Genomic DNA, 27,959 nt, shown 5'->3' on the forward strand with positions numbered 1-27,959 from the left:
GTTTGCTTGGTACTGTAGCCTTTGTTGTGCGACTGGAATAGGACCTGTGGTTGGATTCTGGTCCTTCTTCAGGAGGCATGGGGAGAGAAGCCTGAATTACATATGCTCAGCTGATCCAGAAGGAAGTGCTTTTTCTCACAACGCAGTAGAAAATGGTAGAGACATAATTCCTGTTCTCATGTTTATAACCAAATAGTTTGCCACCTATTACTTTTGTCATCCTTTTTCACATGTCCCTTGACCACAACAACTTGCTACAGGAGGGAGTTAAGTCACCTACAACTCAGGGGAAGACTTTCAAAAGTCTCTGTGCTCAGTGCGTTTGAACTAAACACAGATCTGTAGGTCCATCCCTGGGATCCCTGGGATCGTGTATATCTGAGTGTTCTTTATCCAGTTATCTTGGGCTCTCTTTACTCCTCTGCTTATGATTTGAAGGAGCTTATGAGAAGTTTTAACTTCTGTGTTTATGGATTTCTTTGTTCTTATTTTATAGGTGAAAATTACCAGTTCAGGCCTGCTCAATATTGCATATATCACAGGAAGACATAATTGTCAGTATCCAGAAACAATTCTATCTTTTATCAAATGTGTGATTCATAATTTTTGGACACCAAAGGAGTCTAATGAAGTTACCATAATCATCAATCCATATGGAGAGACCATGTGCTTCTCTGTGAAGCCTGTCAGGAAGATATTTATCTATACAATTAGAGTGAATCGAAACAGTAAGTCTGTTTTCATTATACTTGATTTTATGGATTTAGTTTTTCTGGAGTGACATTTCAATAAAGTGACTTTTCTTTTACCAACTACATTGACACAAAGTCTTTGTTGTGTGTGTGTGTGTCTTTTTTATTCCAGTTGTGGATTTCAAACTCTTCCTTGTGTTTGTAGCAGGTATTTTACTCTTCTTTTATGCAAAGACCTTGAGTAGGTAAGTATCCCTTTTTATTTTGTTAATCTTGTAAATTAAATAGAGTATAGGACAATTTTGACCTATGCTAAGTATTTCCACACTAGTTTGCAGTTCTTGCTTTAGGTTTTACAAATAGTAGTTCTGAAGATAGTGCTTGAAAGGCCTTTTAAAACCAGAAACAGTACACATGATATGTACGTATATATTACAGCATGCTTTTACATGCATCATTTTGTGTTACGTATTAATGTACGTTTTTTATTTGATCCTCTTAATTATGTGAACTTTGCATTATTGTTCTCATTTTATCAATGAGAAAACCAACATTCATCATCACTGACTAGTTCTTGCTAGGGCCGAGATTTATATTCAGGTTTTCTGATGCCAGATGCTTGCTCTCTCTATTAGATTCAAGCTGCCTCCAACATTTGTGGCTCTGATACAGAAGGTTGAGTTTAACAAATATTTGACTCTTGGATAAACATAGCATCCTGATATTTTGTTTATTACAACTTCTTTCATGAAAAAGGAGTCCTTTTCCAATAATATTTTACTTCCTATTTTTTTTTCAATTTATTTTATTTTATTTTTTTTTTCAATATATGAAATTTATTGTCAAATTGGTTTCCATACAACACCCAGTGCTCATTCCAAAAGGTGCCCTCCTCAATACCCATCACCCACCCTCCCCTCCCTCCCACCTCTCATCAACCCTCAGTTTGTTCTCAGTTTTTAACAGTCTCTTATGCTTTGGCTCTCTCCCATTCTAACCTCTTTTTTTTTTTTTTTTCCTTCCCCTCCCCCATGGGTTCCTGTTAAGTTTCTCGGGATCCACATAAGAGTGAAACCATATGGTATCTGTCTTTCTCTGTATGGCGTATTTCACTTAGCATCACACTCTCCAGTTCCATCCACGTTGCTACAAAAGGCCATATTTCATTCTTTCTCATCGCCACGTAGTATTCCATTGTGTATATAAACCACAATTTCTTTATCCATTCATCAGTTGATGGACATTTAGGCTCTTTCCATAATTTGGCTATTGTTGAGAGTGTTGCTATAAACATTGGGGTACAAGTGCCCCTATGCATCAGTACTCCTGTATCCCTTGGGTAAATTCCTAGCAGTGCTATTAATATTTTACTTCTTAGCTTGCTATTCTTAATATTGTTCATCTTTCTTGTAGGGCAATTAAGTATGTTTAATGTAATCCATGGCCTTTATAAAACCAATGTTAGTTACATAGCCTGAAGAGTAAAGCTTGGACTCAGAGGAGCTGGACTATAAGCCTGAATCCTCCAATTGGCAGATACTGACTTATGGAAGGTCTTTAACTTCTTGGTGTCTTAGCTTCCTCCTCTGTAAAATTTTGACATGGATAACTATTTCACAGGGCTGTTGTGAATGCATGCAGAGCTCTCAGACAAGTGCCTGCTACATGGTAGGCACTCAGTAATTATTCTTGGATCAGATTCTAAACATAGATAACTCAGACATTTTGTTTTGAGTTAGTGGCAAGCTATTGACTATAAATTTCAAGTATAGAAATTTCATTTTTTGAGTATAGGATCTAATTAAAACTAACATCTGAGTTTTTCTTCTTAGTATTCTTTATAGTTGCTATCGTCAGGTTAAACAGTTTTAATACTGAAAGTGCTGCTTGGCATTTAAATGGCTTTTATTTGCTTGTTTTGACAGAAGTCCTATTTTCTTTTACTCTTCTGGGACCGTGCTAGGTGTTCTAATGACGTTAGTCTTTGTCCTGCTTCTGGTGAAAAGGTTTATTCCTAAGGTAGGCCTACTGTGTATAAATGAATAAAAGAGGGAAACCATGATCTCATAGACATGAAAAATGGATCAAAGTTAATCACATTGATTATGACAGTTCCAAATTCAAACTGTATTTCTATACTGTATTACAAAACTGGCTTTAAAATGTATCTTTTTCTAGAGATTCCATTTTTATTTGTTATTATGTATACCCTTAAGTAAATATAACTTTTGGTGATACTTTTTTGAGACCCTATTATTTAAAAAAAATTTTTTTAATGTTTACTTATTTTTGAGAGACCGAGAGAGACACAGAGTGTGAGTGCGAGGAGGGGAGGGACAGAAGGAGAGGGAGACACATAATCTGAAGCAGGCTTCAGGCTCTGAGCTGTCAGCACAGAGCCCGATGCGGGGCTCGAACTCAGGAGCTGTGAGATCATGACCTGAGCCAAAGTCAGACGCTCAACCGACTGAGCCACCTAGGTGCCCCAAGACCCTTTTACTTTCAGGTAGTAGATCTTTCTTAAGAATGGTGGGGGCTGATTCTATGCTGAGTAGAAATTTCTCTTATCTTGACAGAGCTGAGGAATGTTGTGATGCTGAACCATCAAGGCCTTGAGTAACAGCATTGCTACAACTGGGGATTTCTTCATTATTATTAGTTCCCCGAAACACCTTTAATGAAAGAATGCCCTGCACTTAGTTGAGGATAAATATTAGTTAATGTTGATAATGTTGCAGATACTCTGATTAAAGCTTGCAACACTGGCATTATTTTGAGATAAATTTATTCTTTAAAACAGTGCCTCTCTACCTCCACCTTTAGTATACATGCAAGTTACCTGAGTATTATCCTGCTGAAATGCAGGTTGTGATTTGGGAGTCTGCCATGGGGCCCAAGAGTCTGCATTCCAGCAAGTTCTCGGGTAATGCCAATGCTGCTGGTTCATGGGCCATAACTTTAACAAGACACCAGAGAGCACCTTGAATTGACCTCAGGGCAGTGTGATGTAGAAGTTTCTAATAATATAAAGGGTTTATTTGTTTCCTCCTATTTTTGTGAGAGTGAATGAACCAAAACCTGTGTCATTTATTCTCTTTCACACACAGTATAGCACCTTTTGGGCTCTAATGGTTGGTTGTTGGTTTGCTTCAGTTTATGTTGTATGCCATTTGATGGAAGATCTGAAGTGGCTATGGCATGAAAACAGAATATATATATTAGGTAGGTAATTAAAAAAAATATATATATATATGTATTGCTGACAAAGCTGAAAGTATAACTAAGAGGACTTCCTTTGGAAGTATGTTTCTCTCTAGCATCTAAATTTTCCTTTTGAACTAAGGAGAAGTGCTGTTAAAAACATTTTATTTTATTCCCACAGTTGATGATTTCAGTTCATTAGATCTCTCTTTTTCTTTAAGTTTGTTTATTTATTTATTTGGAGAGAGCATAAGTGGGGGAGGGACAGAGAGAGAGAGAGAGAGAGAGAGAGAGAGAGAGGAAGGAAGGGAGGGAGGGAGGGAGGGAGAGAGGAGAGGAGAGGAGAGAGACAGAGGGAATCCCAAGCAGGCTTCTCCCTGTCAGCATAGAGCCTGATGGGGGGGGGGGGGGGGGCTTGAACTCACAAATGGTGAGATCACAATCCGAGCCGAAATCAAGAGTCGGACACCCAACTGACTGAACCACCCAGGCAACCCTTTTAGATCTCATTTTAGTCTATTTCCCAATGACATCTTTCTTAGTTTTCTGTACTAATGATGAAAAGAGCAAAAAAGTATTTGTCCCTTTTGACTGCTTTTATGCTTTGAATCATGACTCTTTCTTAATGTATTCAGCATGAAAGGTGAAAAATCCTAAATATAAATTACTAATGAAAACTTGAATTTTCAGAAACAGAGAAGCTATTAAGAAACCACTTGTTCTTATTTCCTGAAAGCAAAAACAAATGAACAAGTTTTAAAAATTATTTATTTGTTTTAATTGGGGAATAATGGAGAATGGGAGGGTCAACTTTCTCCTAAGCCCTTAGTGCCAAACTTCTCATATAAGTTTACCCACCCAAAACAGAAGCAATCAATTTTTGTTTTAACTGAAGATTTTTATGTCTTTAGCTCATTTTTCTTTTTATGCTTAAGTATTTTTAAAGTAAATTACAGATATCATGGTATGTTCTTCTAAATATTTCAGTAAACATCTCTAAAAAAAAGAGCATTTTCTTCTATAGTTAAATACCTATTAAATCTTAAAAAAATCAATAATTACATAAATTACTCAGGCCATGTTCAGATTTCCCCAGCGTCCTTGATGGTTGGTCTGTATAAGGTGGGATATAGTCCAGTACCATATTTTGCATTTATTATGTCTTGTAGGTCTTTTTTAATCCATAACAATTGCTTTTTTCATCATAGTGCTCTGGTGAAGAGACTAGTTGTCCTGTAGAGTGTCCCAACTGTCTGGATTTTTCTGATTATTCCTTTGTGGTATAATTTAACTTGCTCCTCTCTCCCCTGTATTTCCTAAACTGGAAATTAGATCTTGAGGCTTTCTTAGACACAAGTGAACCATTTTTCATAGTATACATCAGAGGAGATGTGTATTTCACATCAGATCAGAGGGAGGATGCAGAATATCTCATCATCCTGCCATTATTAATGTAGAAACTGAGCACTGTATTAGGGGGATATAGACTGATCCCTCCACTATATTTTCCTTTTTTGACTAGAAAGTAAAAATGAAAAATAGGGTTTGTAGCCAACTGTGACATATGCTGAGGCTTATTCCTGACCAAAGGAACTATGGTAACATTTGTCCATCTAGGACTCTGAACTAAAAAATATACATATCATAATAATTTATTATTAGACAACCTTAATTATCACAAAATGTCAGCACAGTATCTCACATTGAAGGAATAACTACCCCTCTACGTGTTTTTCAGCCTTACTTCTTTGGAAAAAGAAAACACAAATGAAGGTTTTCTGCTTAAGTCAAGGCTCTACCAGGATCTTTCACATAACTTTTCAGGTTCAGATTTTCAAGTTCTTCTGCTTTTACAGGCTATGTTTTGGTAGCTGGATTTCTCAGCTTTGCTGTTTGTTATAAGCATGGGCCCCTGGTTGATGAAAGGAGCGTGACTCTTTTGACGTGGACCCTGCGGCTCCTCGCCCTGGTTCTGATCTATTGTGGAGTCACCGTGCCCCAGGGCTCCTATGCAGCTCTGATCCTCATCCTGGCCTCCAGGAGTCTACGCTACCCACTGAAGGCGTTCACTTATATGAGGTGGTGCGTATCTTTTTTCTCCTTGTAAATGTGACATTTTGAGTTCTGGTTTTCTTTATTGTTTGGGGAAGTTTCTTGGATGTGTCCTATTTAGTCTCACAATTAACTACATTTCATCTGGGGATTTGGGAGAGAAAGAGGATAGAGAATTTAAGCATCTAATCCCATCTCCATTTCTAGTCTTCATTAATCTTTCAGAGGTCTCCCCCCAAATACTAGGTAATTACAGCTCACCTAGAACTTACTAAGATCAGGGGCAAAATTACTTGGATTCTGGGTTGCCTACAATTTCTACTTTTATTCTACATTTCCTTTCATTAGAACCCAAGATTGCTTTAAAGGTATTTGTTGTGCTTATGAAATAGAGCTAAATGAATGTATTGTTTATGCTTAGGACTTTTTGGGTTTTTTTAGGTTTAAAGTTAAGGCTTAAGGGGCGCCTGGGTGGCTTAGTCGGTTAAGTGTCCAACTTCGGCTCAGGTCATGATCTCACGGTCCATGAGTTCGAGCCCCGCGTCGGGCTCTGTGCTGACAGCTCAGAGCCTGGAGCCTGTTTCAGATTCTGTGTCTCCCTCTCTCTGTGACCCTCCCCCATTCATGTTCTGTCTCTCTCTGTCTCAAAAATAAATAAACGTTAAAAAAAATTTTTTTTTAAATAAAGTTAAGGCTTAAGCCCTTGAAAAATACAGAAAGAGAGATGAGGTAGCTTCTGTTGTCACAACTGTATTATGTCTCTCCTTAGTCACTGAGCCGGAACACCTGTTTTTGTGTCAGGTGCACGGATGAAGGAGATAGTCCCTACCCTTGAGGTGTACTTGCTGAGCCATCAGCATGCGTTTCTGTATCTTTGGAGTGTTAAAAATATGCCTGTTCAGGGACTATGGCACATAGAGTTCAGGAGAGTTCCTGAAAGAGATATTACTGGGCTGAACCTTAATGAATTAAAACAGCCGGGTGAATAAATGTGGGAAGGACCTCCCTGACAGGGAGAAAGCCCAGTTTGGTAGCATCATGAGGCAGGCAAGGGAGGTGGCCGTCGGCCAGGTTGTGGAGGCATCACAGGCTGTGTTAAGGAATCTAGTCTGATCCTGTGCATAGTGGAGGCAAGAAGCCATTCTGCAATGCAGTCAGCATTCTCTGCCTGCTGCCTAGACCAGAATTACAAATCCAAATGCTTGGGGCTGGTCCTGACTGGGTGATGCTGAGCAGGGGTGAGTCAGTGGGGCCATCATGAGGACTGTGAGAAATTCTACAATGCAACCTCATCAGTAAGGGGGCAATTACTACTCAGCTTGAGCTGATTATTACCACATAGGAATATGGGCCCTGCCTTGCCAGATCTTTTGTTTTTTTTTAGAAAAGCTGGAAATACGGATTTGAATGTGAATTCTTATTATTTTTAAATGTTGGCAACTAATCTAAAAATAAAAATACAGTTAACACAATCAAAGCAGAGACCATGAACCTCATTGGGTGGCAGAATGTGGCCCATCTGCCTTCTGGCACAGAGGGTGGATGTAAGCGGGAGGCCCTGGGACAGTGACATCATAGCGGTCCAGGCAAGAGGTGATGAGGGCCCAGAGTCGGGCAGAGAGACAGTGAGGGAGTGAGGGTGTTAATAAATATTTATGAGGTAAACCTGGCTGAGAGGAAGGAGACTCTGGTAATTGTAGTCTATGGATCTGCTACTACACATATAGCCAGTGACAGGACAGGGCCCTTGTGCAGAGAATGTTGGCAAGACTGCAAGGTAGCGAGGCTGGGACAGAGGGGCTGCTGCTAGCTGCTCTCTGCACTGCCTCAGAGGCCAAAGGTGACTGGGACTACCAGAGGTCCCTCTGCTAGGAGGAGGCTAGCCATCCACATTCCCCAGGCCTGGGTCCTTTGCCAGGCTTGTGGCTTGAGGAACGCGGGTTAGCATTTGGGCCCCTTTTGTTTTAAACCTCCAGCTGCCTCACCAAGTGTAAGGTGTGTTCTGTTACCTGTGTGATGGTCCTTTTATACATTTGCTGTGCGTTCTGTTAACACAAACCTAATAAAATGTTTTGTAACTTCTTTAGCTTTTCATTTTGCTAATGAATAATTATGTGAACAAGTACAAGACAAAACAACAACAAAACAGGAACATAAATAACAAACCAGAGAAATAATACCTTGATTTGTACAGTATTTTAGTTTTACAAAGAGCTGTTTGAATATATCCTAATATATGGTAGCTACTCTCTTGATTATCCTTATTGAACACTTACTATAGGCCACTCACTTTACACAAAATATCTCATCTAACCTGTATAGTGACCTAATGAGGTTTAGATGTTATATTTAAAAAAAAATGTTTTTTAAGTTTATTTATTTATGACAGAGATGGCAAAAGTGCACAAGGGGCAAAGAGCAAGGGAGACACAGAATCTGAAGCAGGCTCTGGGCTAAGCTGTCAGCACAGAGCCCAACACGGGGCTCGAACTCACAAACCACGAGATCATGACCGGAGCCAAAGTTGGACACTTAACCCACTGAGCCACCCAGGTGTCCTGTGAGGTAGATGTTATTGCTTTCACTTTGTTCATATGAGCAAAGTGAGGGTCAGAGCTGTTAATAGTTGCCTCAGTTGATACAGTGGGTAAAACTCAAAGCCAGGACTGTGTCCCAGTCTTCTGCTCAGAGACCAGAGGTTTTCCTCTAGGGAGACCAGGCTAGGTGTTCAGACAAGGAAAAGGAAACAATATTGGTGGTTCCTCAATCTGACTCATCATCCACCACACAATCTTTAAAAGACTTTTCAGGTCCCAACACTCAAAAAAATATATGTTTAACCACCTCCTGGTAATTCTTGTACTCATCCAGATTTGGGAATCTCTGGTTAAATTTTAAACCACCCAAGAACATTTTTAAAAACTCATTGATAAATGTAACCGATGTGTTAAAACCTTATCATCATTACCATCTTTATGAGATTCTCCCCTTTAGGACTTTCCTGATTCAAAAAGAAAATTCCAATAATGAGCCCCTTAGCATGTAAGCAAAGGAGGAATTATAAATTATTGTACACAAACGACCTTTGTATGGTATTTACTCCCTGTCTCTGGGATTAGTCAGAATTACCACCACTAGGTGGAGGTGATATCCCACAAATCTTCCTTTTTTTTTTTCCTTTAGGTCTAGCAAGTAAGTGGCCATGAATTCTACCAGGTCTCTGTAAAACGGTATCTCAAAAGATTTGCTTCTGTTAGTGCCCAAGATAATGAGCAGGCCAAGCATAAGGAAACCAGACTTTTAATGATCTGATTGTGCGATTAAAAATTACTGAGAATACAATTAACATGTCTATCAGAAATTGAGTCTCAAATTCCTAAGAACATTATTTAGGATGGTCCAGGAAGAGAAGAAATGTACTATTAGCCCGAACTGCATGTTCTGTATTCCATAGTCACAGTAAGAACCATAAAAAAGTATAGTGTGGTGTCAAGGAAGTTAAGTATTACTGTTACTTTCTAAGAAATGTAGTTTTATAAATCTTAAGGGTTGAATTGAGCAGTCAAATATGACCAGGAATCTAGCAACCAAATGCCACATGTTTTAGGAAAATGAAGAAATGGTGGACATCCAAGAAGCCAGTGTTTAAGTATCTGACTGAAGATGAATACCGGGAACAGGCTGATGCTGAGACAAGCAGCGCCCTGGAGGAGCTGCGTGGAGCCTGCCGCAGGCCCGACTTCCCCACGTGGCTGGTAGTCTCCAGACTCCAGGCTCCTAACAAGTAAGCCCTGCTCAGCGGCCGGGACCACACTGGGGTTGGGATGATTGTGAAAACACTGTGACGGTTTGCTACAGGTACTTCACATTAGGAACAGACTGCTGCCCAGGAGAACCCATGATGCGGAAACTGTCAGTGGCCCTGCTCTTTCTTCAGTGCTCTGACTTGCACAGAGCTGCTAATGTCAGGACAAATAGTGACCTGATGTTTGATACGGAAGGTCGTAAACATAACTTCCACATGAGAAGTGACCGGTGTCGAAAGTAATTGTCAAAGCTTACCAGGAAAGACATCTTTGTCCCAAAATCTTTTTCCTTACTGCTTCCCTTCCTTCATAGTTTTATCTAAATAACAGTGCCCTCAAATTAAACATTGAAGGGGGAAAGTATTGATGTACTAAAATAATGAATGAATAATGACTCTAATAAGAGAAAAGGAATTAGAAAACAGGACTCGTTAGGATAGGCAGCAGTCAGTGCTCGTAAGTCAGCCTCCTTCTCTGCTCTTTCTCTGAATATCTCCAGAGGGATCACCTAAGCCATTCCCATTTTTACACCCAATGTATAAATGCCATTCTCTATTGATGTAAAGTCAAATTTAATTAAAAAGAGGATAAATAGCAAGAGAGCATGTTATCTTCCATATAAACCTTTCTGTGATAACATTAACTTTATTTAAAACAAAAAAACTACTTATTAGATTTGCAGACTTTGTTCTTGGAGGAAGCCACTTGTCGCCTGAAGAAATTAGTCTGCATGAAGAGCAATATGGTTTTGGGGGCGCCTTCTTGGAAGAACAGCTTTTTAACCTGAGGACTGCCTGATGACCATTGACTTCATTCTGGACAAGAAATGGGCTAAGGGCAAGGATCCTATTAACATTGGGCAGAACGGTTCTAGGGAACAGTGGCAAAAGCATTTGCTATGGAGAAGAGTCATACTGGAAAGGAAAACTAAACATTATTGAAGATAACTTCTCGTTCTTGGTGAGTTCTGCTACTTATTGTAGTCATCAAGATTTTGTGAGAGTCATTGCCACTTTCCTTGAATGAAGACTTCCATTAGGAGCAAGAGAATCATGTTGATCTTCAAAGAGCAAGTTAACGTGAACATCTGCCTTGTCAACACCAGGCATTAAATCTTAACCTCAGAACCTGTGTCTGAAGACTGCATATAAGTGTTGGAAGAGACCTGAGATATGCTGGACCAGTGTTTTCCAAAGTATAATCCACAGGGTGCTAATAAGTGCTAGTCAGTAAAGGGATTGTGAGGTCAACTAAGATAGTAACAAAGTTAAACAAATGTACCACAGGACTTCTCAGAGCCTTTAATACTGACGATGCACGTTGTCAATCTCCTGGATAGAAACTGTGTGCTGCCATTTCTGACTTAATTTGACCACAGAACCCTTTTCCGTGAGATTGATATTCCTTGGAGCAGTTTGGAAAATGCTAATGATGGCAGAATTGAGATTTGGGGAGGTTCAATAACTTGTCCAAAACTACAAAGCTATTTAGAGGCAGCACTGGGACTAGACATCAGCCCTAATGTTACCTACAACTCAGGGTTAAGAAGAGACCTTCAGAGGTGAGCCTAGGGGCCATCTCCCTACAGCCTTGGATCTCACAGTATTGGTGACTTTTTTATTTTTTAATAATGGACAACTATCTATTTGATAACTATGATAGAGAACATTTCCTAAGATTATATTTTAAAGTTTGGTAAGATTTTTATAGACATATAAATTTTAGAAAGAATTATTTTCTATAATTTTTTGTATATTGCAATTGAAGACACTTAACCTCTTGTGACATTTTGAGTTGACTGGTCCATTTTTAAAATTTAGTTATATATATTTGTAACAGTTTCCTACACAACAGACTTGTGATCTTTCTTCAGAGAACAAATATTTTTTTCTTGATTCTCCGGAGTGAAATGACCCTGAGCTTTGACCCTGGGGAAAGAAGGCCAAAAGTAAGAGCTGAGAAAAGATCTGAACATGGCAAAACAATCTAAGGGTTAGGATGTGCTAAATTGATTCACTTAAAGAAGGTTTTGCTGTGTTGAGTTCTTAAAGAGGCATACAGAATGAGGAATCTCTTTTTACTAGGAGGGATGTGGATACGGAGGAAGGACATTACAGAAAATTTAGGAGCTGCTTGCCTGAGCCAAGATCAGTAGAGTGTTTCTAATTGTTAAAACGAGAGCAGGGCTACCCATTTGGAACTTTCTAGGTTGATTTTCAAATATTTTCTCTTTGAAGCAGTGTGTCAGTATTTTACAAGTTCCTCTTTTTACAAGACACCTTTCAGTATTAAGAGCTCTGCAGTCTTTGTGAAATGCACTAAATTCAATCTGTGCTTTCACATAGATTGATTTCAAATATCAAAGAATCTTCCATTCAAATTTATGATGATTATGATGATGACTGTTTTATAAGTGTAAACAGGTCTGACACTTTTGTTATAGTTTTATCTGAATTTTTTATAATTAAATTTATTGCCGGTATATTATGAATGTGTCAGATGCATCAGTGCTGTGCTCACCATGTTCACCTCCCAGGAGGCAGTTTTTGGTAGAATGTGTGTCTGAATGATGTGTGCACAGTCAGCTGCAGTCTGGGCCTTACCTATGCCATGTTGAAGAGGGGCTGGCTGCAGAAGGAGGCCCTAGTGGGTCAAGCTGGGTGGGACCATCACAATAAAAACAGCTAAAGAGAGGAAGAGTACAAGAGTCTTCTGGGATGCTGTTTTTCAGGTTTATTTTAGAGGAAATCATGGATTTGTCAGTTTCTGTTATGTGAGTACTGTGAAAAGCAAAACAGTTACAAGCGTGAGTTGTGATACATTTGGTGTATTTCTGTTGTGTTCATTTGATTTGGGGTTTATTATAGTGCTGATCACAGTTCTAATCCCCGTGAAGCAATACACCGATGACTCCCATAGGAGAGCTTTTTTCTCTTCTTTCCTTTCTCCCTTCCCTCCTCTCTCTGTCTTCCCCCTCCCACCGCCCTCTCCCTCCTTTATTTAAAGTCCTTTAAACTGTTTAAATGACCATTCAGTAAAATGGCTCTGCCCTTCACGGTTAAAAGTTGGCTTCGTGCTTCATATCGCCATAGGTGTGCAATTATGGAACAGAACAGATGCTTTGTGTTAGTGCTTAGGCAAGGTGCCTCATAAAAGCTTACTGTTGTTAGCAAGTTGGGGCTATTTGACACCAAAATGTGTGGGTGAGATTTAGCATAAGGGGGCCATGCTTAAACAATTATATCATTCAAATGTTATTTTTAAAATGTTTTAAAACACATTTTACATATCACAAAAATTGCTTTGTGAATTGGTTGTACACTTTGCCAATAATACTAAGGGCTGAAATCAGAGGGGAATGTCCATCTGATGTTTAGGACAGTATTTCAATTTATGACCTTTTTAAAAAAATCTAGAAATTTAAGAGATTTCAGTTTTTAAGAGGCTTGGAATAGATGATGGATTATATCAATATATCGAAACAAGTTCATAAATTAAGACCCCTGCAGTTGTGTTAAGAAAAGAAAAAGGATTATTGTGTATGAGGGTATTTCCTAGAGAAGTACAGTTTTTTAAATCAGCCTTTTTTGTCCAGCTGTTGCATAAATAACATAATGGATGCAGAATTTCGAAGATGCCTGCATTAAGATAGAGAGGTGTTTGTAGGTGACCCCACTGCTGCCTTCTGAGACCCCCCACCAGGAGGTATGACACTGATGCGTTTACCACATGAGTTAGCCAATTCATATAGTGTATTTAGTGACTCACAGCCAAAAATAAAACTAGCATAAGGATAAAAACACTTGAATTCATAAGACCAGCAGATTCTCTCCCAGAAGACAGATCTATGAGGGGTCAAATAGTAGGAATAAGGTTGCTTGAGCAGCAAGAGAACAAAGGGAGTTTGTTACATAATTCAAGTGTTTGATGTCACCAGGCCAAAAAGTCTGATTTAATCCCTCAGTGGGACTACCCTAACGTGATGAGGTACTAAATCTTTTGGCACAGGCCTCCTTTATGCAGGCCCTGCCAGCTTTTCCTCTCTGTGCCTGTTGTCACTGACCAGCATCTCCACCCCCTTCTACTGGGCATGTTCTTCATTCAGATACGTTCTTAAAATCTTCAGTCTTTCTCTGGCTTAGGAATCTAGTTACCATTTTAAGGTAACTGCCTATTTTTGCTATGGTCTCTGAATGTGATTCCTTCACAGGTCACAGGAGATTTGGGCTGAGTGTATATTTAGTAGGATACATCTTGGAAGACACATTCAATGGGATAGCTGCTCTTTATTGTTTCTTTTTTTTTTTTTAATTTTTTTAATGTTTATTTATTTTTGAGAGCAAGAGAGACAAGAGCGCAAGCAGGGGAGGGGCAGAAAAAGAGAGGGAGACACAGAATCTGAAACAGGCTCCAGACTCTGAGCTGTCAGCACAGAGCCCGATGCGGGGCTCAAACTCCGAAACAGCGAGATCAGGACCTGAGCCAAAGTCACTCAACCTACTGAGCCACAGAGACACCCCTTGTTTAAATTTTTTTTTTTGAGAGAGAGTGCGAGCACACACACATGTGAGCACAAGCGGGGGAGGGACAGAGGGAGAGAATCTTAAACCGGCTTCATACCCAGCAAGGAGCCCCACAGGGGCCCTACACACAACTGTGAGATCATGACCTGAGCCGAAATCAAGAGCCGGGTGCTTAACCAACTGAGCCACCCACTATTTTAACCACTATTATTTAAATAATTTGGGAGAATCTATTTTTTACATTTGGTCCATTTTCCAGAAAGGCAATAATCAAAAGGAGAAAGGGGAGGAGAACCAGCATTTATTGGTGATCTGTCAAGTACTATACTGGGCACTTTCTATGCCTCTTCATTTTGACTTACAATCACTGTAATATACTTTAGCATTATTTCCATTTTTCAACTGAGGAAAGACTCGGAGAAGGTTGCTAAAGGACATATGTAGCTAAAGTGGTATAATCAGAATGTAAGGCTCAGTGTGTCAGGGCCCGTGCCCTTGCTATTTCCTTTCCTGCCATCTTTAAAAAAACAAAGTCAAGTGGCTGATCAGTTGAAGAGATGACTACATCTCCTGAATTTATGTGTGTGCCAACTCTGGGGCAATGGACCAATTCCCCCACTTCCAAACTACTGCAAATCTGTACTTTTGTACACTAAAAGTAAATTAGAATTGAGTAGCACTGGTCTACATGTTATTTTTTTGAGACCCTTCCCCCCTACCCCCATTGAGATTTTCAGGGAACAAAAAGTTCCTGACCTTTTTAAAATACAAGTTTACAGGTGAAGAGAATAATAGCTGACAATTGGGAAAGAGGGTATGTAACTTGTTAAATGATTATAAAACTCTTGCTTACATCTTTTTGACACCTCTTAGACAAAAAAGAAATATTGAAACTGTGGAACAGATATCCTATAACCTCTCCTGTCTATGGCTTTTGCACACTATAGATTTGGCCCTTGTTACTTGTCATTCTTCCCCAGCTCCTCAACTTATATTTTGCTTAATTTTGTCCCTTAACGAACTCATATCTGCAACCAACTTAATGATTATAATTCACGTTGGAACCAAATGCTTGACTGTACAACTTACTAGGTGTCGGCAAACATCGTAACATAGCACTGTAGTCCGGGGGAATGCGATCTTATTATAGATGTCAGTGTTAACAAACTATGAAGAGAACGGGGTGCTGGTCGGGGAAATGAGACCGCACTCCTCTTGCCATGGGCTCTTGGCCACACAACGATGGCAGTATTTGTAGTGCACACTGTGTGTCAGGTACCTCTGTGTTTCAACATCAAAACAACCTGAAGGCAGATATTACAATCACCGTCATTTTACAGTGCCTCTGAGGCACAGAGAGGTTGTGAATATATGTAAATTTCCTCTGGCAGAGCTGAGACTCAAGTCCAGACAGTGGCACTCCAGAACCCACAATTTACCCCCAGTGTTGTCAGGTTCCTGGGTTGCCATCTAAAATCTTCCTGGAGCCACAGTGGTGCAGATGGTCTTGCATTAGCCACTTGAAGCAGATGAGAGCTGAGTGAGAGTTAGCCACCTGGACTGGGCTCATTTCTCCCCCAGTCTAGACATCAACATATTTCCAGTTACTCTCTTAAGCCACGGTTTGTCTGGCATAAGGTAAATTACTTTCTGACTTGAGAAACCAGTCTCCCTTTCTCTCACCCCTTTATTTGGTCCCGCTGTCTCCCCATCTGCTTGATGGTTTGGAATTCTTGAGTCAGGTAATCTTAGAGCTTTGCGGAAATGGCACAGGAGCGTTTTGGGGCTTCCGAAGTAGCTTTGTCTTATCCCCACGCACCAAAGGACAGAACTTCTAAAGGGAAAATCACTTTTCACTTCCCTGTAGTCAGCTCTGACACAGCATGCCTCATCTTCACAGAATAACATAATTTTAGGGTCCAGCCTCTCATACTGAAGAGAGAACTGAGGCCCAGAGATCACCCCAAAATGATCTCTTCCTCTAGAACTACAGTGTCCAGGTATGGTAGCCATGAACCTCATGTGACTGTTTAAATGAGAAATCTAATTCCTCAGATGCACTAGCCACATTGCAAGTGCTTAATAGCCACCTGTGGCTAATGGCTACCATACCAGACGGTGCTGCTTTACCAAAGCTGTTGCTCCTGGGTACTGGCTTGTCTTTCCTGACTCCTGTGACATGGGCCTTCAGGGTCCCGGCCAGCCTCCCAAGTTTTGTCTACAGGGTTGCCAGACTATCCAAGTCACCTCCAGAGTATAAGGGGTCTGACACTCACAACTAACAAAACACCAGGGGTTTGAAGTTACTGGATTTCTAGGTATCTTGGAATATCTAGAAATCCTAATGGAAATAGAACCACATACCCGAATCAGGCACAGGTGCAGGCCAGGGCTGCTCTGTAGCTTGTTCTACCACAGCAGAAGCATGGAGTGGCCTCCCCACCTTCTGGGGGAAGGTGCTGGGTGGACCTGAGCTTTGGCATCAGGCAGGTTTCAGTTTGAATCCTGGCTCTGTGATCTCGGTTCCATGAGGGAAGCTCTATTAGCTGCAGACTCTTCCTATTATGGGAGTTCCTATTCTAGGAGCTACACTGGGTTGTTTTAAGGACAAAAAGATAAATCTCGGCACACAACCAAACCCAGTAACTGTAGATGTGGTTCTCCTTTTCCAAGATTCACTGCTTAACTCCAGATTGGCTTGAAGGAATACTGCTTAGGTAATGGTCCCAGTACCACCAGCAGCCCCCACCCCACTTTACTGGAGGAATTGCAAATCCGGGAAGTGCTGAGGCAATCACTTCCTGTGGCCCATGGCGAGAGTAGTAAGCCAGTAAAGTAGTGTTGTTCTTCCTATGAATAACTTAGGCTATTCCTGAGGTTTACTGGCTAGTGGATCTATGTGTGTTATAATCATCTAATATTCTACTTAAGGCTTTGAATAAATAGTTTGATAATTAGCAACTAGCCTTTTTGGATCCACACAAGCTCAGGACTCCAGTAATTTACTCTTTCTACACTCATAAGAGAAAGAGTATGAAATAAGACTTAAGACAGTGATTATATTAGCCCAGGTTTTGTGACAACTCTGGGGATTCCCAAGGAATCTCAACTGGGGTTATAAAAGTATCAGAATTTAATTTGAATACACTTAATATTTTTTAAAATGCCACATGGCACTTTGAGGACAGCAAGAAAAAGTTACAGAGTGCAGAACCCCATGAAGGTATCTTCCCTAAAAAGGCTAGAAATGACTGCATCAATGCATCAACGTTCATAGTAAATGTTCCATAACAAAGGCCTGTTGAATTTGGTCTCAATTATTCCAGAGTAAAGGGCTTTTATTTGTTTGGTCACATCTTTATCATTTAAGAAATATTTAAAAATGATATTTATTTTTATTTCAACATGTCAACTGTGCATTTCCAAAACAGCAGGCTTTTCAAAGGAATAAATCAGAACTGTAAACACAAGACACAGTATAAGTTTTTGACTTCCTAAAGTCAGTGTCACAAATCCACATACTGTACATTCATAGGTGAGGTTCAGCCTGTCAGCCACTTCTTTATTTCTATAGTTACATAAGCATAATAAATACATCTGATTTTAAAGGTCACTTAAAATGAGTCATGATAATTTACAGTACAGTACGTTTCAGTTCAAGTGCAAAAATAACTATTTGCTTAATTCTATTTCTTTCCATTATTTTATTTTTAAGCTGTGTTTTGTGGCAAAGCTAAACATCCAAGTATAGACTTTCTTCTCCCAGATGCAGTATTGGGCAGAAGTATGGTGTCGTGGAGAGGCCCTCACTTTACAACTGATCTTGTCTAATCAGGGTCAGGAGGTAAGGTGAGTTGCTCATTTTTAACTCTGTTCTTTTCTTTCCTCTCTCCTGTGCTCACTCACAGTTATTACACATACCATTGACCTTCATTCAGGTAAAGCAGTGCTTTTTCCACAGCCCTCCCCCAAGGCTTCTTAGTATCCTTAGCTTTTCATTTTTAGCAGCAAGCTTTATGCGTGAGTCACCTAGCCACTGTTCTGACTGTAGGTATAATATTTACAGTAGCACACCCCTGTCTCATCTGTCCAGTGTCTGACTGTATCTTCATGAAAAGGAATACACTGAGATTATTTCTTTAGTCATTGGAAAATATAGTTACTTCTTAATCCTTTCCATTCCTGGCTTCCTGTTCACCACCTTTTCCCTTCACCAAAAACAAAACAAAAACTTACCCATTGTGTAATTTTTAAAAATTATAATCCCTCTCCCAGGCACTTAAATCTTATACTGTTATTTGTAAATAGTACTGCTTAATTAAAGAAACCCTTAGGAATTCAGTGATTTTTTAAAAAATTCCATCAGCTATTTAGAGCCCAAATCACTATAAAATTGTGAAATAGTGATAGAGGCTATTTACAGTATCAATATATTTGGTAAACCCTTGTCTGTCAAGCCATAGGATACTGAGTTGGTTGGTTTATTTGAAATATTCTGTCCTCTTGTCTTAAAGCCCATTTAAAAACAAAAGGCATTTAAAGCTCAGCTTAGTTTGTGGTAGTCAGTACGGCTTTTGCTGCTCAAAGAATGGACTATTTTCATTATATACCATATACATATAAAAATATATTTGCTAGAGATATGCCAAGTTTCTGATGAAACTTTTTCCTGTTTCTCTGTTTTGTTTTTTAAACAAAAGCATATAAGCTAGTAACTTTTATCTGGCTACTTCTTAAATATGTCTTGTAATTTTTTAAATAGTTCTCTTCAAGAGAAACAAAATTATAGATATATTTTATTTCTTCCCAGTTTGCATTAAGAACCAAATAATTAGAATAAATAATCAAAAGAGGGAAACTGTATCAGCATTCACCTTGAAACACTTTCTTTCCCTCCACTTACTTAGTGTAACTGCTGCTTTCAACCCTAACTGCCCTGGCAAAGAAGTCCTACAGTTCTTAACCTAACCAACCAAAGAACTGAAGTCCTTACCGAACTCTTATTTCCCTTCTGTGATTCCAGTGGGATTATAGAAATTTACCTGTTTCTGCCAATATGTACTGTAGCTTCTGTGTGTGTGTGTGTGTGTGTGTGTGTGTGTGTGTGTGTGTGTTTCCATGTTGATGAGTTCAGGTATTTAGAAGAGTATATAGTGCTATGCTTCTCAAGGTGAGGCATGTCTTGGGTTCAGGGAGCCTCTCCCTCTGTCCTGGCAGAGGGGCCCAGTTCCATGCAGGGTGGGAGATGAGTGGGAGCCCTCAGTGTCCCCCAGCGGCAGGCTGAGCCTGCTGGTCCTCCTTCTCCACACGCTGGTCCACACTGGGGTGAGTGGGGCTGCTCTGTGTCCGAGATGCTGCTGCTTGAGGGGATGGCTGGTTTCTGGATGGGTCAGAATGAGTCTCACATGGGACAGGCCGGACTCCACCAGCTAGAGAATTTTCCCGATTCTCACTGGTCCCCTGGAAGGAAAAAAGAAAAGATGTTTTGTAGTCAGTGCTAACAAATAAATCCAAGACTTTTTATATGCTTTCAAGTAAGATATAGGAAACATGGGAAGATCATCCTGAAGTAACTTCAAGGAACAAGTAAGAGGAATAAAGATAGAATGTCTTACCTTTCATCTCTTTTCCTATGTGCAACTGCCAAAGCCGCATGAAAAACACAAACACTGTAAGTAGACGTATCTTGTGGATAACGGAACATCACTACCAAAATGCCTGTTACTACTAGGAAAATAATTTACATCGACAAATGTTTACTGAGCCTCCACCACTGTGATAAGTCACTGAGCAAGCAGCATAGAATTGAAACTCAGGTCATTTGCTGAGACTGCAGAATTCAAGAGCTGGAGGCACTTGTCTGACAGAAAGTAAGGCTTCTCAGCCTCAGACACAAAGCCAGGAAAGAATGTCCTGAAATTAAGAGTCCTGATGTATATTTGGGGATTTGAAGTGCACGCTAAAAGTCAAATAACACAGAACATCTGCGTGAAAAAAGAGAATGGCAACAACCACTTAGGTCATACACTATAAGAAACTAGGAGTACACGCATACCCCAGCGCATCACCCACAGCATGTCTGTAAGATGCCATGTTGCCACATTCCGTGATACATTCTGACTTATACAAATCAGGAAACATGTTTTTCTAAAAACAGATTTTCCGGGGCACCTGGGTGGCTCAGTCGGTTAAGCGTCTCTTGATTTCGGCTCAGGTCGTGATCTCACGGTTCCTGGGATTGAGCCCCGCATTGGGCTCTGCACTCATAGTGCAGAGCCTGCTGGGGATTCTCTCTCTGTGCCCCTCACCTGTGCGTGTGTGCTCTCTCTCTCTCAAGATAAATAAAGAACCAAAATGGGTTTTTCTCTCAATTAGTATATATCATTTCAAATAACTGAGCACCAAAAAAAGTTTTATTTCTGTGATTGATTCTAAAATGTAAAGAAATCTTAATATAATGACTTCTTATTCATAAGAATAACCAAGCCATACCAGCCAGTTTTTATTGATCCTAACATGCCAGAAAAAAAAAAAAGTGCAATGATATATAAGCCTAACAGGCTTCCATAAAAATAAGGTTGAGTACCCAAAGTAATGAAAACATTGCTATTCAACCAGAAGATCTCATCCTTTCTCCTGCTTCACATCCTTTATATGCTCCTCCCACCCTGATACTCTCCATTTTGACTGGGCAGGGGATTCATGTGAGTTTATAATCTTGATAAATGAATAGGATCATGCATACACCAGGATGCATTATGATTATGGGTGAAGAAATCAGATTTGGTTTAAATTATAGAAATATTACATGTTAGTTTGCAAAGTCATGAGAAATTGAACTAACATATTTCAAACTATTTTTTAAAAAGGAGATTATCCAAATTACTCTTTATTTTTGTCTTTCTTATGTGTCCTCGGAAGCTACTCTAATATATATAGCTGACCATGACTCATCAAGTAAAAGGACATGATTAAACACAAGGAAGTAGACTCATTACTTTAGCCAGACTATTCATAGAAGTCACACTTAATCATTTCCAAAGGCAGTATATAGCTTTAGTTACAATTACCCCCAGTTTTATCAACATGATTTGACTTTACTCAGGAGAGACCACATCTCCAGGGATAAGAAAAATCATACTTTTTATTTTTCACATGAGGCCACCAGCAAAACAACAGTTCCACTAAGTTGCGTATCCCATTAGACTCATACAGAATTCATTAATTCATCAGATTATTTATTGAAATCCTATTATATATAATGTCCCCACTAGAATTTTAGAATTACAGAAATTAATAGTTAACGGTCTCCCATGGCAAGACCCATACATGCTCACTGGAACTGGTACCTGTCAACACTGAAATTTTAAAGAAATATACAATTTATTGGATTTTTAAAATTTTCTTTCTTTCAAGAAATGTCTTCTCTGTGAAGCCTTCCTGTGCTCCATAAGGTGGAATTTTCCCTCTGCACAACCTTGTATACACCTCTATAATGCACTTGTCATAGAATACTAAAATTATTTGTGTGTCTTATTTTGCCCACTAGACCTACCATAAATCTTGGTGAGTGAATAATTAACACAACTGAGCCCACTTAAGGTAGGGACTTTACCTGCAAAGGCTGTATCTCAGGAGCACGGCTGTCTCTTGTTAGCTGCATCATCTCTTTAATTTGGTAGAGTGCGTAGACAAAGGTCACCCAGGGGGAGGAGCTGACGCCCCAGGCTGGCTTGTTCACGTCCTCCTGTTCTTCCTGGTGCTTGGTTTTCTTGGGAGGAAGTCTGGGCTCAATGCGCGGCATGACGTCTTCGGTCTGTTGCTGTACCAAGTCAATGGTGGCTATGGGAACAGGACTAGAGGGCACAGGAATCCTTTCTGCCAACATTGTCTTGTCTGGAGAGAAAATCATGTTTAAATCATTTTTTGGAGTTTTCGTCATATTTAAACAAACAAAATAAGCAGACAATCCCATGAGCCCATGCTAGTGTACTTGGCAACATTAATAAATTGCTATGTATCAGGGGCCTCTTGGTGCAGGTACTGAGCAACAGATGTGATGTTCATCTTGCAGGATCTCTTTATAGGGATTAATAGACATTAACTTATATTTGTTTATGAAATATATTTTTCATTAAACTTAGATATAACTTAATCTGTGGGCATGGGTTATAATGAATGTGGCCTTAGGCCCACTTACAGGACTGAGTTTTTAAAGATAAGCATCAAAACAGGAAATGCCAGAAATAGCTGTTTCTGTTGGCCTTTTACTGAAGGCATAGACCATTTAGGATCATGAGGAAAAAAGATGTGAGAAACACCAGTATTGGTCCTCTTTTCTGTATAGCTCGTTAGCATTAAAACCGGCCTTGGAGTTTTCTGTAATAAGCTAGTTTTTCCCTTTACAGAAGCATTTTAGGTACTTGAGGCAAACAAATGCCCCTCAAAGGATAGGACAAAGAAGATGAGCCTTGTTCTGGGACCCATGAGTTAAGCAAGAATATTTCCATTCTACTAGTTGGCTTTCTTCATTAAAAAAAAAAAGTTGATTCAACTTGTACATTATATTTATTATAACCTCCTTTGTATGTAACAATTTTAATGAAGGCCATGCCTGGTTAAGGGAAAACTTCAAATTTAAATTTTAAGACACTTTTTTCAAATGAAGGCAAAAACATAGTAAGTAATACCACTCCCTATCCCTAGTAGTAAAATTACTGCATAGCTTTATGTGTGCAAAATCCCTTTAGAATACCAGAGAAATTGGGGCGCCTGGGTGGCGCAGTCGGTTAAGCGTCCGACTTCAGCCAGGTCACGATCTCGCGGTCCATGAGTTCGAGCCCCGCGTCAGGCTCTGGGCTGATGGCTCAGAGCCTGGAGCCTGTTTCCGATTCTGTGTCTCCCTCTCTCTCTGCCCCTCCCCTGCTCATGCTCTGTCTCTCTCTGTCCCAAAAATAAATAAACGTTGAAAAAAAAAAAATTTAAAAAAAAAAAAAAAAAGAATACCAGAGAAATTTAAAACCAGTACTTCCTATACTACTTTGTACTATAAAACAAAACAAAACAAAAACAAGAAAACCCCCAAGCTACTTAAAATGGCCAGTATTCTTTTCAACATAGGACACAGCTTCTCTCTAACAATGGTACACATCAATTCATTTTCTCATACACCACTGAGAAAATCCAGCCAGGCAGGTCTGCTATGTATTCTGTGACCACCTCTGGGTTTCTCCATGGCTTCAACCTTTAGAACCATTCAGAAAGAATAGACAGGTTTACCTTCTTCCTCACCGGGCACTGCCAGCCACTGGATCAGGGCAAAAAGCAGGAGGATCACCAGGCAGGCCATGCCGATTCCTCGAAAGGTTGCGGCAGCCCCTGTGAAAACAGAGCACTGCATAGAGTAATTCCAGGAGATGCAGAGAGCCCTCATCTACAGCTGTCAATATGCTGAAGTTCAGGGCAAAGGCAGCAGATCTTAGGACAAACCAGAGAATGATGAATAGCCAGTGGCTTCATAGAGTGGAAAAACACAGGCCTGGTAGGTCCCAGGAGACCCAGATGCTGGTATTGGATTGGTCATTCATCAACTTTTAAAACTGTATTTATAAAGGATTATCTCTGAGTGCCTCTTACCATAAAACTCAGTGGTGCTCTCTTTGAGCACCATTTACCTAACTATTAAACAGCCCTACTAATCTGTAGTTGGGACAGCAGAGCTCAAGTAGTGCTATAAATTCAGATACCCTGGGCCCACCTTCCATAGATGACTGATCAGTCCAGATCCCTTGAGCAGGAAATAATCTTATTTCCACCCCACCCCCTGTATTTCCGATAAGGGAGACCTGACAGGGCAGACAGATTGTGTTATCAAGAGATGTAGTGACATTACCAAAGCCAGCAAATAGCTAGATTTTTCTGGAATAACAATGATGAATTTTCTTTCTTCTAGCATTAATATCAGCAAGATTAGGGTACTTTGCTTCAATCCAAAAGCACATGCTGTCCATTCATTTGTTTGGCTCCTTTGAGGTATCTGTAGCATCTCATTAGGCTGTTTGTCACAGATGTGTGCACGGTTACAGGCTGGCTCTAATCATCTTAATGACTTAAGAACTCAGCTTTACAATTATGACTACCATGAAAGTGAGGAAGATAATATGAATACTGACTGGAGTTTTAACTTCTGGCAACCTTCAGTAATAATTTAAGTGTTTACTGAGGTGTTGCTAAAAAAAAGTCATGTTTTCAACAACAAAGGAAAGGAAAAGGAGAAAGTCATTCTTACCAAAATAATTGACTAATACGCCTCCGATCATGGCACCACAACCTCTCCCCAAACCTAGGTGAAGGCCCTGCAGGATGCCCTGAGCAGACGTCCTCAGCTCAGGGGGAACTGCTGCACTGAGATAAGAAATGCACGCTGCCCAGATGGCCGCGTGTGTCACTCCTGGAGAGGAAGAAGAGTGGGATTGTCTGATCAGCATTGCCTAGGTTACTCTTTTGTGGAGAGTGAATTATTTATTTAATTACTTACACACACACACACACACACACACACACACACACACACACACACACACACACCCCTACCTAATAAAGACATATATCTGATTTATGGTAAAATATACATAACGTAAAATTTACCATCTTTAACCACTTTTAAGCATTAAAGTACATTCAAAGTGGCATGCAACCATCCATCTCCGGATTTTAACACTGCAAACTGAAGCTCTGCACCCATTGAACAATAACTGCCTCTAGGCCCTGGAGACCACTATTCTACTTTCTGTCTCTGAATCTGACTACTCTGGGTACCTCATATAAGTGGAATCATTTATCAGTGGAATCGCTATTTGTCTTTCTGTGTCTGGCTTATCACTTAGCATAATATCTTCAGAGTTCATCCACGTTTGTAGTAGGTGTCAGAATTCCCCTCCTTTTTAATATTCCATTGCAGGTATATAACACACTTTGTTTACTCATCTGTTGATGGACATTTCAGTTGTTTCCACCTTTTGGCTACTGTGAATACTGCTGCAATGTTTATGGGTGTTCGATATCTGTTTGAGTCCCTGCTGTCAGTTCTTTGGTGTGTTATACCTAGAAGTGGAATTACTAAGCCATACAGTAATAATATGTTCAACACTTGGAGGAACTACCTGTTTTCCACAGTAGCTGTACCATTTTACATTCCCGTCAGAAATGCGCAAGAGTTCGTTCCAATTTCTCCACATCCTCACTGGCACTTGTTATTTTCTGTGTTTTTTTTATAATAGCATTCCTAATGGGTATGAAGTGGTATCTCATTGTGGTTTTGATCTGCATTCCCTACTGGCTAGTGAAGATAAACATTTTTTTTGTTGTTGTTAATGTGTTTACTGGCCATTTGTATATCTCCTTTGGAGAAATGTCTATTCAAGTCTTTTGCCCATTTTTTAAAATAACTTACTAAAAATTATTTATTTATTGATTTGAGAGAGAGAGATAGAGCATGAGTGGGAGAGGGCCAGAGAGAGGGAGGGAGGGAAAATTCCAAGCAGGCTCCACACTGTTAGAGCAGAGCCTGACGCAGGCTGGAACTCACAAGCCATGAAATCATGACTTGAGCCAGAACCAAGAGTTGGACGCTTAACTGATTGAGCCACCCAGGCACCCTAGCTTTTTTTTAAATGTTTGTTTATTTACTTATGAGAGAGAGAGAGAGAGAGAGAGAGAGAGAGAGAGAGAGAATGAACAAGTAGGGGAGGGGCAGAGAGAGAGAGAGGAAAACAAAGAATCCCAAGCAGGCTCCACGAGATCATGACATGAGCCGAAATCAAGAGTTGGATACTTAACCAACTCAGCCACCCAGGCGCCCTGGCCAATTTTTGAACTAGGTTGTGTGGGGAGTTTTGTTGTTGAGTTATCGAAGTTCTTGATATATTTGGGTTTTAACTCCTTACCGGACACATGTTTTTACCTAAAATTATTTCCATTATGATTAGCACCAAGAATAACATTCTTAGTCGGGCGCCTGGGTGGCTCAGTCAGTTAAGCGGCCGACTTCGGCTCAGGTCGTGATCTCGCGGTCCGTGAGTTCGAGCCCCACATCGGGCTCTGTGCTGACAGCTCAGAGCCTGGAGCCTGTTTCAGATTCTGTGTCTCCCTCTCTCTGATCCTCCCCCATTCATGCTCTGTCTCTCTCTGTCTCAAAAATAAATAAACATTAAAAAAAATTTTTTTTAAGAATAACATTCTTAGAGATACAGCTTTTTACATAATCTGAGATTATTTGGCTATAGTTCTATAAATAAGGCTAATGATTCAAAGGATATAACAATTTTTATACCTTTTAATATATAGTTCCAATTGGTTTTCTGAAAAAGCACAGAGACCATTTACAATGCCTCAATACCAGTTTCATTATATTTTCACCATTTGTCGGAGGGAGTAAAGGATAAAGATAACAGGTGAAAAATAATTTGGGTCATTATTTTAAATGTACAGCAACTGTGCATTGTCTAAATTTAAATCTCTATTAGAACACTGTTTTAAATTTAATAAAAAATAATAAATAAGTAAATACATGTAATAAAAAGATACTGTCACAACAAGTTTTACTGAGAAGGGGTTAAGAAATCATCTGATTCTGCCTAGATTAAGTAATGAGCTTGCTCCCTGAAAAATAATCCTAGTTGGAGATACTGTCATCAGAAACTCATAACCTAGGTTTTGAAAAATGAAACTAGAAGATTAATATTCACTTTTTAATCTGACATTAGTCCACTTCTGACAAAAACGGAATAATGGACTGGATTTGCCCTCCTTCTGAAACAACCAAAATTGGACACAATATATGAAATATAGTTCCCAAGACACTGGATATCAACAATAATGACTGATCTCTGATTGATGGGAAACAAATGAGGAGCCCCAGCTTACTGTCTGGTTACAGTTTAAAAGCCTCAAGGCAGGGGTGCCTGGGTGGCTCACTCAGTGAAGCGTCAGGCTTTTGGTTTTGGCTCAGGTCATGGTCTCATGGTCATGAGTTAGAGCCCCACTTTGGGCTCCGTGCTGGGCATGGAGCCTGCTGAGGATTCTCTCTCTCCCTCTCTCCCTGTCTTTGTGCCCCCCTCCTTCCCTGCAACAAATAAATAAACTTAAAAAAAAAAATAGCTTCAAGGCATAGAGGGGGAGCCACTGAGTTGAGATGAAGCTAACAGTCTGGAGAGACCAAGGCAGCTAGAGTTCTAGGGCAGAGTACCAGAGAGGAGAGAGCTTTACAGAAACTAGAGGGATTGGCAGGTACTCTCAAGGTACTTGAATACCCTCAAGTAATTCAGCAGAGTGGTGCAGCAAAAACATAGGTACAAACTATCCACAGCCAGGGAAGAACCATCCAAAAGCACCACAGACAACAGTACTCAGAACCCATACAGGGCCAGGAATAGTACCTATTTCAACCACACAGGGAAGTTCATGATTGGTAGAGTATTCAGAAGGGTCTTGTGTTAGTATTATGAAAGAATTAGAATTACTGGGAACAGTGCTCTGGTCCCACCTAAGTAATCTTCAAAAGCAAAGCCCAAAAAGATCATACTATTTCCAAGTAATTTATCTGTGTCCCAGAATAAAGCTAAAGAATATTTATAAGAAATACAAAAATATCTAGCACCCCAAAAAGTAAAATTCGCAATGTCTAG

The 27,959-nt window shown here is 39.9% G+C and overlaps 2 protein-coding genes across 19 annotated transcripts in view; one reads left to right on the plus strand and one right to left on the minus strand.

Annotated features, from left to right (window-relative positions):
• NEMP2 (nuclear envelope integral membrane protein 2) overlaps positions 1–27,959 on the plus strand; it is a 147,248-nt gene that overhangs the window by 14,463 nt on the left and 104,826 nt on the right. For 15 of the 16 annotated variants that reach the window (XR_007154465.1, XR_007154464.1, XR_007154466.1 and 12 more), the window contains exons 3-8: positions 497–728; positions 865–937; positions 2,618–2,711; positions 3,800–3,914; positions 5,750–5,975; positions 9,553–9,729. Coding sequence is in view for 2 of the 16 variants with exons in the window: in XM_047869091.1 (XP_047725047.1) it covers positions 497–728; positions 865–937; positions 2,618–2,711; positions 3,800–3,914; positions 5,750–5,975; positions 9,553–9,729 (917 nt within the window). In the remaining 14 variants the exon portion in view is untranslated. Of the gene's footprint in view, positions 1–496; positions 729–864; positions 938–2,617; positions 2,712–3,799; positions 3,915–5,749; positions 5,976–9,552; positions 9,730–10,425; positions 12,239–27,959 lie in introns of those variants that run through there. The other variant, XM_047869090.1, reaches the window with a different exon arrangement.
• The window catches only part of MFSD6 (major facilitator superfamily domain containing 6), a 78,132-nt gene continuing 67,983 nt past the window's right edge, over positions 17,811–27,959 (minus strand). For all 3 annotated transcript variants that reach the window (XM_047869088.1, XM_047869087.1, XM_047869089.1), the window contains exons 4-7: positions 24,563–24,724; positions 23,554–23,652; positions 21,890–22,170; positions 17,811–19,734 (exon numbers count right to left, since the gene is read on the minus strand). In XM_047869088.1, the coding sequence (XP_047725044.1) occupies positions 19,534–19,734; positions 21,890–22,170; positions 23,554–23,652; positions 24,563–24,724 (743 nt within the window). In that variant the 3' untranslated portion in view covers positions 17,811–19,533. The remainder of the gene's footprint in view (positions 19,735–21,889; positions 22,171–23,553; positions 23,653–24,562; positions 24,725–27,959) is intronic.

Source organism: Prionailurus viverrinus, chromosome C1 (assembly GCF_022837055.1).
Source record: "Prionailurus viverrinus isolate Anna chromosome C1, UM_Priviv_1.0, whole genome shotgun sequence".
Taxonomy (NCBI): Eukaryota; Metazoa; Chordata; class Mammalia; order Carnivora; family Felidae; genus Prionailurus; species Prionailurus viverrinus.